At 33.3% G+C, this 12,357-nt stretch overlaps 1 protein-coding gene across 2 annotated transcripts in view; it reads right to left on the bottom strand.

Moving 5' to 3' along the window:
• The window catches only part of LOC145269257 (cationic amino acid transporter 4-like), a 196,884-nt gene that overhangs the window by 97,069 nt on the left and 87,458 nt on the right, over positions 1 to 12,357 (bottom strand). The window contains exon 1 of one of the 2 annotated variants that reach the window (XM_080124882.1): positions 8,236 to 8,364. The exons of the other annotated variant lie outside the window; for it this stretch is intronic. Within the exon in view, the coding sequence (XP_079981008.1) occupies positions 8,236 to 8,240 (5 nt within the window). The 5' untranslated portion in view covers positions 8,241 to 8,364. Of the gene's footprint in view, positions 1 to 8,235; positions 8,365 to 12,357 lie in introns of those variants that run through there. 2 annotated transcript variants of the gene reach the window in all.

Here is a 12,357-nt window from a genome sequence, read left to right on the forward strand (position 1 = left end):
GATCATTTTCGTCATTTTAAAATCTCGGGATACTTGTAATAAAAGAAATATACAGCTATTTATAAAATCTGCAATGTTCAAAAATAATCATACCCCCTTATTTTTTCAGTATTAATCGAGTTTCTGACTGTTTGTTTCCTGTTTGATTCTTATTTTGAATGCTTTTATACAACCTTTGATTAATTTCATTTCGTTTTTTGCATTTTTCAGAAATTAAAATTATATCAACTGAAAACCAATAAAAGAATAAAAATGATTAGAATGGGGAAGAAAAAAGAGCTTAGTAATGATCTTAGGACTAAAATTGTGAATTCACATAAGGATGGTTTAGGTTACAAGTCAATTTCCAAGAAATTTGAGGTCCCTACAGCAACAGTACAGAGCATCATCAAAGAATTCCAGAGCCACCACACAACAAACAACTTGATTGGTAGAGGAAGGAAAAGGAAACTGTCTGCTAGAGCCACCAGGAATATTGTAAGAAGTGTTAATGCAAATCCAACCACCACTACTAAGGGCATTTTAGAAAATCTGGAGTCTTCTGGCATAAAAATATCAAGGCAAACATTGCAAAGGACTCTGCATGAAAATGGTCTGAAAGGAAGAAGAACAAGAAGGACTCCATTGCACACCGGAAAACACCTTGCAGCACGTCTAAAGTTTGCTAGGACCCATGTGAATTCTCCAGAGTCCGTTTTCTCAAGTATTTTGTGGACTGACGAAACAAAAATTGAATTGTTTGGCCATATGGATGCTTCTTACGTTTGGAGGAAGAAAGGAGAAGCTTACAACCCAAAGAACACCATACCCACGGTGAAACATGATGGTGGTAGCTTAATATTTTGGGGCTCCTTTTCGGCTAGTGGTCCAGGTAGTTTGGTCAAGATAGATGGAACCATGAAGAAGGAGCAATATTTGGAGATACTCCAGAAAAACATTAGACAAAATGCGGAGAAGCTCCATTTAGGACCAAACTGGGTCCTTCAACAGGATAATGATCCAAAGCATACTGCCAAAATAGTCAAGAAATGGTTTGAGGATAATCAAATTAATGTTTTTGAATGGCCTAGCCAGAGTCACGATCTGAACCCTATCGAAAACCTCTGGCACATATTGAAAACTGAGGTTAAAAAGCGGAAACCTTGAAATTTGAGGGATTTGGAGAACTACTGCATTGAAGAATGGTCAAAAATCAGTGTTGATGCTTGTAAAAACCTTGTTGATAAATATCCAAAACGGTTACAGGCAGTTATTAAGAATAAAGGGCATGCTATTGACTATTAGTAAGAGAGGTATGAATAATTTTGAACTAGTGCCATTATTGTTTTTCTTTGTATAATGTTTCAAACTTGCATAATTTATTTATTTGTTGAGTTTAAATTAAATGCTGATGCTTGATTTATTGTTTGAAATCCCTTTAATATTGTCTACCTTCTGGTTTGAGCAATATTCTTATAGAAATCTCAAAAGTTCCGAGGGGTATGAATAATATCGGGCACAAGTGTATATATATGCATATATATATGCATATATATATGCATATATATGTGCATATATATATACATGCATATATATATATATGCATATATATATGCATATATATATATATATATATGCATATATATATATATGCATATATATATATGCATATATATATATGCCTATATATATATGTGCATATAGATATATATATGTGCATATATATATATATAAAAAACCTATATACCTTTTAATCGGTATCGGGCCAGAAATTTGGCTGTCAAGGGGTCAAAGTTCAACGATTTGACCTTTGAAAACTCTACTAAACTCCTCCGGCAAATTTAGGTTTAAACATTTTAAATTTTAAATGTAGGTTACTTAGACATGGATCTAACATTTTAATTTGATTTGAGTCAAAAAATAAATGTCAAGGGGTCAAAATGGCAGTCAAAGTCAGTAAAGCGGAGGGAATTTCAAAGTCTAGCAGTTGGAGAGAAGAAACTATTTGAGTAGAAAAAAAAAGAGAAATCATATAGATTTCTTTTCTTTTATCCTTTTCTTTTTCTTTGTTCTGACTCTCACTATCATCACCTTATTCATCTGTAATGTCTTAGAACTAATAGTTTTTTTTATTTTTATTTTTATACATCTGAAGATGGCATGATTTGTATTGAAACGTCGCATGAATGAAATGTTTTTGTTCACATAAAAAACTTTTCACATACGTATATGCTATAGTTATTGGTAAGAAAGATAAAATACTGAATCTATTGCACACTTATTTATTTTTCTAATAGAGTTACATATTTTTTTTAACAAATTGCCCAATCAAGATACAAATTTCTGAAATTTCGAGATGAGGATGGATAATTCGTATTATCTATATATTAATACGATAGCATGTGCGTTATTTTATGTGTCACACTTACATCTTTTTACTTCTGAGTGATTGCCTTCCATTTCTTGTAGTAAATAATTTCACCAAGAATATATATATTTCTTCATAATTTTGATTTCTGTTTCTATTGAAGCTGATACACCCAAGTCATATGGATATATTTTTTTAAATCTTTGAAATTACAACTTTCTAATATATAAAAATCCATAAGAAAATTTACTCTATAATAATTTATACGAAATATGCATAAATTAAAATATTTAAGCGTATTTAAGCTACACTGGGCGTCCCTGCTAGCTTAGATAAATACTTTTGCATTTTTAACAAAAGAGCTACAATAATATCAGGGCGTCTCCATTTCTGCTGAACATCCACATAATACCAACATCAATATATTACATATGAATGAGTCCGCTGTGGAATTTTCACAGGTCTCACTAGTTTTGATTATTCGAATACTGTTATCATCTTGAATGTCATTCTCACAACGTTTAAATCGATGTAACCTCCGACCTTCTTCAGGTGTATCTTGTCGAACTCGCGAATGAAACCTTTATTTACTCCACAGGTTTCGCATGACATTATTAGGTAGAAGTCCTAAGTAATCAGCAATTACTGTCAATGTAACCTCCGACCTGAAAGTTCAATCCTCAGTGTGGTCATCACTAAAATGTAATAATAAATTACTTAGGACTTTTACCCAGCCATAGTTAATAAAATGAGAGCACGCTACTGCCGTTGATTAAATAAAGGATTCTGTCCGAAATTTAGTGCACATTCCCGAGTTTGACAGTGAGATTCCCGAGTTTGACAGTGAGATTCCCGAGTTTGACAGTGAGATTCCCGAGTTTGAGAACATACACCTGAAGAAGGCCGGATGTTACATTAACCAAAAAGTTATGCGAATAAAAACAATAGTCTGAATAATCCAGATAATAATAATGCATTTATTTTAAGAAAAGCTGAAGTAATTTAGAAGTCATGTTGAAAAATTAATTCACAAGAACATCTGTGAGGAAATATTTAAGAGAATTTCATCTGCATATTCATATTATACAGTTTGACATTTTTTAAAAGTTGAAGTGAGATTTATTGAATAAAAAGAAAAAAACAAAAATATTTGTCGAGCCATCCTCTTAAATAATCACATTTTTTCCATTGTAACCATCATTTCCAATCCTCTAATAATATTGATCATAATCTGCCAGTCTCACTAATCATTATCATCAAGTGGCCGTTAGCCTTTGTAAGTGTGACTCATTAGTAAAATAAAAAAAATAAGAGACGTCCAAAGAAGGAGATATATATATATACACTAGCAGTTCAGTCCAGCTTTGTTCGGGCCCTATGCACTGTTCATAACTTTATGTGCATATGTATATATATATATATTAAACAGTTTGACTCATGTCTAGGTAACCTACATCTAAAATTTCAAGTGTTTAGACCCAAAATTGGCAGACGAGTTTGGCATTCTGCAAAGGCCAATTTATTCAACTGATCTCTTGGCAGCCAAATTTTTGGCGAAAAACCGATTAAAAAGCTTGCCCTATGTCCGAATACACTTTATGTAAAATTTCAAATGTTTAGACTAAAAATTGGCTGAGTAATTTGGTAGAGACCTCAAGTAGGAAAATTTGTACACACGCACACACAATTTCACTTATATATATATATATCACTTCCTGCTTTTTTCAATTGAGCTGGTAAACTGACGAGGGGGTGATGACCCCCCCCCCATTAAGTGAGCTTCTTATTTTTTTACTGGATTCTATAAGTTCTGTACAATCCTTTTATAAATAATTTTGCTCTTGGCAGACTAACTGAGCACTATAGTCGATTTCTTTTCCTCTTTTATAACCCCCGGAGCACAATATATATATATATATATATATATACACACACACACACACACAGTGTCGGCAAAAAGAAAGTCCGCACTTGTAATTTTTTCAAAAACAGCAAATTTAAGCTAAATTTAATGTAACTGTTCAAACAACCTATATCTCATTTGATTCGCCTTTTATTCCTCTATAATTTTAGCTGTTCATATTTGATTTTTAATTGAAATATTCTAGTGTTCACGTCAATTTAAAAAAATAACTTCAAATTGAAGAGGCAAAAAGAAAGTCCGAAGCAACAAATTCGCTTAAAACCAGCTTAAATTATCGCCCCTAAATCAGTTTAAAATATCCACCAACAGGCAACAAAGCATTTCTAATCGTAATTGTTGTTGTTCCAGGTTATACAACCTAACATTTAGTACGTATGCCACACCGTTCTTTTAGTGATCGTCAGGAGCTCATTAATCGCCACCTTTCTGGTTTATCCAACCGAGAAATTGGCCGCAGATTGAAATGTGATCAGAAAACGGTACGAAAGACTGTGCAGAAGAACCAAAACACCGGCAGTGTTCGTGATGCCCCTAAATCTGGTCATACGAGAGTTACTTCTAACAGGGAAGACAATGCTATCAAGATCCACAGCCTAAGAAAGAGCTTTGAAACAGCACCCCAAATCCAACAACAGTGCAATCTTGTTAAAAAGTGCTCTCTTTCTACTGTCAAAAACAGATTAAAGGAATTTAATTTGCCAGGATATGTTGCAAGATGCAAGCCAATGATTTCTGTAAAGAACAGAAAGCGCCGTCTGGACTTCGTCAGATGCAATGAAGATCATGACTCTTCATATTGGTCAAAAGTGCTTTTTAGCGATGAAAGCAAGTTCAACAGGTTAGGCAGTGATCGTAGGCAGTATGTCCATCGGAGGAAAGATGAAGAATTTAATCCTAGGTGCTTAGTTTCAACGCTGCAAGATGGTGGAGGTTCAGTTTTGGTGTGAGCATTATTAGTACCAATGGTCCAGGACCTATAGTTCGCTTGCAATGTCGAATTAATTCGACCAAGTACATTAAATATGTTGACTGAGCATTTTCTACCCTACTTTGGTCGGAATTTGGATGATAATCCCATCTTCATGCAGGATAATGCTCCCATTTACACAGCTGGCAATGTCAAAAGGTTCCTGGAAGAGTATATTCCGTGTTTGGATTGGCCTACACAATCTCCAGACCTCAATCCTATCGAAAACGTATGACATTAAATCAAGCAACAGCTATGCAATGATAAAATTTCAAATTTGAAAGAACTTTGGACAAAAATTAAAGAAAAGTGGAATCCCTTTCCCCGGAGTATTGCTGCAGTCTAATTGAAGGAATTCCCAAAAGATTGCAGGCTGTCAAATTGCAGAAGGGTTATGCTACTAAATATTAACTATTCATTGTGTTCCTGTTGAATTTGTGTTGCATTAATGTCCTAAAGTTACATTTAAATAACAATTTTCCATTATGCGGACTTTCTTTTTGCCTCCTCAATTTGAAGTTATTTTTTTTAATTGATGTGAACACTAGAATATTTCAATTAAAAATCAAATATCAACAGGTAAAATTTAGAAGAATAAAAGGCCAATTAAATGAGGTATAGTTTGCTTAAACAGTTACATTAAATTTAGCTTAAATTTGTAGTTTTTGAAAAAAATTACAAGTGCGGACTTTCTTTTTGTCGCCTGTGTATATATATATAATTTATATAATAAAAAAAAATTGGTAAAAGTTTTTGGAAGCATCTTTAAAAAATTGTAATTCGAAAATTAATAAGTATAAAGTAAAAAAAAAAAAAAACGTAAGCAATATCAAAAACACCTTCAGCGATTTCAGCGCCACCTAAAACGCAAGAATTTTACGTTAGTTGCTTAAATACACTTGTTTTACGTTGGCAACGTGTGTTAATTCTGATGTTGCTTATTTCAATCACTAAATTTTTGTTTGAGCCGAAATATGTTCATCTGAATTTAAAAGTTAAAGAACCGGAAGAACTTTCTTGTTAACCTGATAAAATTGATAAAAGTTCTTCGAAACATCTTTAAGAAATTGCAATTTTGAAAAAAAAAAACAAAAAAAAAAAACTTTGAACCCGCGCTTTATATACACATATTTAAAAAAAATCATTAATTTTTTTATTTTGATGTTTTTTTTTTTACTAATTCACTATCTGAAATTGATAATATTAATTAATAATATATGTGTGTGTATGAAGATGTATAAAAAATAAATGCGAAAAGTATAAAAGTTTATAACTTTTCTTTATTCGTTTTCTATTGGTGATGTGCAGGTATACAAAATATTATTATGAAAAAAAATTAAAACTTTTTACAAGAACATAATTTCGACTGATTCTTCGGTCTTCCTCGGGGTAGTGAAAGTGATTATTTATATATATATATATATATATATATATATATATATATATATATATATATATATAGTAATTTATAAAATATATATGGCGATTAAGCTACACTGAATATTCTGCGTTTTATCCAACTATAGGATTCGTCAGGCTTATATATATGTGTGTGTGTGAGAGACTATTAAAACATTGACTGAAGAATCGGTTACCTTTGGAATCTTTAGCCGTGTGGTCTGTTTCCACTGTTTTCGTGCAATTAAAGTTAGTGATCAAACGGCGCTCTCACAATATGTGATTGACCGAATGGTTTCTAACCCAACATGTCATCTTCTGAGTGTTATTTAGGGTTAACGGATAGCTGACATGTTGGTATGTAAACAAAACGGTAGATTAGAAATTATTCAGTAGATCACAGATTTTAAAAAGCACCGATAAAACTTATGTATCCTGTCAATTGAAATAAAAAAATTATATATATAAATGCTCTTGCACAAGTAATACAACATTCTGATTATTTTTCCTATAACACTAAATTACACATATGAATGTTATATAGATATACTTGTAGTGTTGGAATTGTTTACTAACGATATGTATTTGCTCTGAAAGTGCAAATCCATTTTTATTGAGCTTAAATAAATGCGGCTATTTTTTTTTTTAATAACTTTTATGTATTATACACATTAAAAAGTATCTTTTACTATGAAAACGTGTGTGTATATATAATATATATATGTGTGTATATATATATATATATATATATATATATATATATATATATTTATGTATGTATATATAAATATGTGTGTGTGCGTGTGTGTATACGGCAGAATCCCGTTGACACACTGGTTCCCGTCAGATCACCGAAGTTGGCTAGTACCAGATGGGCTCTTTGCTTATCTCGGCATTGTTTCCAGTCGTCTTGAACCTCCACTTGCCACTGATATTTAACAATGTCGACACAGAAGAGGTGTGGTTGGAGATTACGCAACTCTTGCCACAAAAACTCCACGTGCATGCACCCTTGCAGTAGGTCTGTCAAGTCTGAAGAAAGCTATCATGTGTGTGTAGGTATATATATATGTACGTTTATATATGTGTGTGTGTGTGTATTGTGTGGAAATTAATCATTATTCAGACAAGTTTAATTAAAAAAAACACAGAACGAGATTACTCGCAGAGTTGAGAAATATACAAAAAAGAAGGGTGTAGTTTTTAATGAAACTTGGTCGCATATATATATATATATATATATATATATATATATATATATATATATTCCTGCTCTTTGCTGTAAAACGTAAGAATAAGAAATACGAATTGCCTTATGAATAATAAACACTGATCAAGTCTGTTGAGGAAGCTACCAATAACCAAAATTATCTTAATAGGGACGTTGGTTTCCGGCGGTGCTTATTAATTTCCAGCTGAGCGATTTTAGATTTGGTTGAAAGAATTAACAAAAGAATACAGAAGCTGACAAAAATGAAAATATGCTTTAGGAAAAAAAGATTAAAATAGAGAGATAGACCGGGGAGAGAAAGAGAGACAGTAAATGAGAATAAAGAAGCCAAGAATAGATTCCATCAACTAGTTGTGCAAGTTACTTACCCCATATGGATAAGCAGATGACCACAGTAAGCTACATCCGTTATGTTACAGGTTGTGACTGTAGCAGCAGCAGCAGTGACGGCGGCAGTTGCAGCAATCGGCGTCAGGGTTGAGAGTAGGTATAGAGAGAATGGCGAGGTACAGACACAAAAGGGCAAAACATTCGCATACAAACACAGACACTAACACATTTGGATATTGATCGTTATAGTCAGCACTAGGTTCGGTGATCTACACTAAAAATAAATAAAACCCAATCACTGCTCCTCTAGTCGCTCTCCCAGATTAATATACAATATTAGAGAATTAGAGAATTTGAAGATTAATTTGTACTTGAATAGGTTTTAAAAAATCATGTATAATTGATATTTTATATAAAATGTAAATTTGCTTTATTTTTTATTTTTTTAAATGTTACTTTAAACTATCTGTATCTGTACATATTCAACGTTGCTCGCGAGTCTTTTCTTACCCCCCCCCACCAATTTTTGAGAGTTTACTTTAATTATTACGGTCCCTATTTACTTTTTCTTAGTCAAACGTTTGATCTTAGAATTATTATTGAACCGAATAACTAATCTTTCGTTAAAACGTAAATGTTATTTTAATCTATTTATGAAATGTGGGATGTAAATAGATTCGAAAGGTTTCAATCTTTTAATACAAGAGGATTTGCTAACAATTTTAAAGCTAGAAAAAGTTTTCTATTCGACAGATTAAATGCCTCCAAATTCCTTTCAACTTGCGAAGTGTAAGAAATTATTTTTTTAAAGATTATCAAACGAATAAAGTGGTTGATTTGTTTACAAAGAAACCGAAATGCATTATGATAGATTTCTTTTCATTAAATTTTTATTTTAAAACAGGATTTTTTTAATTGTTTTTATTTTATTCTGTTGCATTTTGGATTTAAATGAATAAGCGACTACTACTACTACTATTAGTACTGCTAATAATAATAACAAACTGTATAATTGAAAATTACTCCCCCCCGCCCCCAAAATGCCGGTAACTTTGCAGCAAATTCTACCCTTTGTGACCAGGGCCATCTACCCCCTGTATTTCCTCCTGTGACTAAAAACATGCTATGCAACATACAAATATGTGTGCGTGATGTTGCCAAGCTGATCAAAAATCTTAATTCCAGTAAAGCAACTGGTCCTGATAGCATCCCAGTCATAGTGCTCCAAAAGCTTCAACCGGAACTAGCTACTATACTTACAAAACTGTTCAAACATTGCCTTAAGGAGAAATGCTTCCCAACACCTTGGAAAACTTCATTAGTTTACCTCTTATTTAAAAATTGTGGAGATTGGTCAGTACAGACCAATCAGTCTCCTACGTGTGATGAGTAAGTTCCTGGAATCTGTAATAAATAGAGAAGTGGTCAACCAGCTCATCAAAAATAGCCGACTCAGCGACATGCAGTATGGTTTCCATGCTGCTAGATCTACAGCTGATGTGCTAACTTTAATATCACATAAGATTAGTGAATCTCTCCATGAAGGCTTAATTTCTAGAGAAATAGCTCTTAACCTTGATATATCAAACGTTTTTTTGATAGACTATGGCATAAGGTCTACTTCACAAGGTTGCCTGCAACGGATTAGCTAGAAATGTCTTCTCAATTATTAAATCATTTCTCTCTGATAGACTTATAAAGTAGTTGTCAATGGGCAGAATTTAGAATCCCATAGTATCAATGCTGACGTTCCTGAGGGTTCGATCCTGGGCCCGATTTTCTTCCTGATCTTCATCAATGATCTCCCAAATCACATTCTTAGGTCATTTGTAGACATTTATGCTGACCACACCACAATCTATGGCAACACTTCAAAGGCCAGCAATGTCCAAGATCTTTCTGATTCTCTTTTCTGATCTTGAGCATGTGGTGGAATGAAGAAAAAGGTGATTGGTTAATAGTAATGCATCTAAAATCAAGCTTCTCTTTTTTCATCATAATCATCCTGACCCCATCAGACCCCAATTGAAAAGAATGGTTTTTGTCTTGAGGAAGCACCATGTCTTGACAAGCTTTTGGGACTGACTTTCATTCCTGACCTGAAATGGAACACGCACATCTAACCTGTAGCTAAGATCGCTAGAAAAATAGTTGGATCATTCTACCACTCCAGTACATATCTCACTGCCGATGCAACTTCTATCTGTATAAGAACAAAGTATGTCCTCAAATAGAGTATTTTTTGACATATCTGGGCAGGGGCTGCTTGATATGCGCTATCCTGCCTCGATAAAGTTCAAAACTGGCTTAAAAACCTAGTAGGTGATGTATTTTTTTCTTCTTTGCAGCATCTTTCCCATGTCGGGAGCCTGTCTCTGTTCTATCGTTATTTTCATAGAAAGTTCTCATTAGAACTCCAATCTATGGTTCACCCTTGCGAAACTTTCACAAAAGCACTCGATTATCTACAACCACTACTAACAGTTTCCTCTACTCTCTGTGTTTAAATCTAAACGCAGATTCCACAAACACAGCTTCTTTCCTAGAACTACCCGCCTGTATAGCACAGTTCCATTGACCTGTTTTCCAGTCGACTACAGTATGGTAGTCTTCAAGACTAATGTAAACAAGTTCTTGTTGAACTATCTCCTTAAATAATAAAATTGTAACTAACCATTGACGATTACTACACTACCACATCACATTCGTTAACCCTTATTCCTGAATGACCTTCAAGCCTTGATAAGTGATGACTACCTTGTAAAGAAAAGAAGAAAAGAAATGGCACCAAATAGTACAGAAGGGTTGAGGAGGATGGAAAGACTGAGGAGAGAAAGCACTAACTCGATATGTGTTGGATAAGTGCGAAGAGAACTTGAACATTGGGGAAGCTTATTGCCACCCATGTTCCAGTGATGACCAATGGTCTTTGCCAGTGAAAAGTCAATGGCAAACGGCTGTTGCAATAACGCAAATTCATTTGCAAAGATTATTGGAAACGGCAGAGAGTACTGACAATCTGGGGAGACTTGCTGTCACCTGGACTCCAGGGAACATCACTAGTTATTGTCAGTGAGCAATCTCTAATGATGATCTGTTTGAGAACTCCTAGTGAGTACAAATAATATGTAAGTCACATAGAATTGAGAAAAATATATACAGACACATTAGAAGTGGCAACATAATTTCATTAATATACTTTTGTATCTGATGAAAATAATAAAGCTATTACTACTAATTTAAAAATAATTAACATGAATTAACATAAATCGAGATTTCCATTGGATTGATTGCTACACTTTATCTATACCTAAAACTAAACAAAATTCTATGAGCAAAATTTATTTCCTAGAACTACCAGTCTGTGGAATACAGTCTCGAGGCTACTACTTGGTTGACGACTCTTTTATAATGCTGAGTGTTTCATAAGGATGCGTCTAATACAATTTTCAGCCCGGGATGTAGGAGGGTTAATCCTCAGACGAGTCATACTAAAGATAAAATAGTATTTGATGCCCTTTGTTAAACATTCATTATTATAAAATGAAGTTCAAGGGAGTAAGCCTAGATAAGGAGCAATGTCCTATATAAAATGTAAGCCTAGGTAAGGAGTAATGTCCTATATAAAATGTAAGCCTAGGTAAGGAGTAATGTCCTATATAAAATGTAAGCCTAGGTAAGGAGTAATGTCCTTTCCTATATAAAAAAATAAATAGAAAATCTGAGATAGGTATATTTGCTGATAGCACTATGCTCTATTCTTGATATGTGGGCAATTGAATATGCACATATGCAAGACAATAGCTGAATGCTTAGAAAATGGCCTCTAGTCTATAGTAGAACGTGGCTAAAAATGGATGCTTACATTTAATGCTATCAAGACAAAGCTAATTTTCTATAACAATTATAGTAATACCTGAAGGTACGAATTTAATTCGTTCCATCACTGCTGACGTATCTTGAAAAAATTGTTTCTCAAAATAATTATCCCCATTTGAATTAAAAGAAACAGAATTAATCCGTTCCAAGGGTAAACAAGCTGAAATCACACTCAACAATCACTAAAAGATAAATACAACAGTAATGATACAGAAATTGATATATAATAATAAATGTAAATGCAAGCAATAAAAATAGAGTTGTACTCACTGCCGAGTCGA

Source organism: Euprymna scolopes, chromosome 4, assembly GCF_053919585.1.
Source record: "Euprymna scolopes isolate OS-2025 chromosome 4, ASM5391958v1, whole genome shotgun sequence".
Classification (NCBI taxonomy): domain Eukaryota; kingdom Metazoa; phylum Mollusca; class Cephalopoda; order Sepiida; family Sepiolidae; genus Euprymna; species Euprymna scolopes.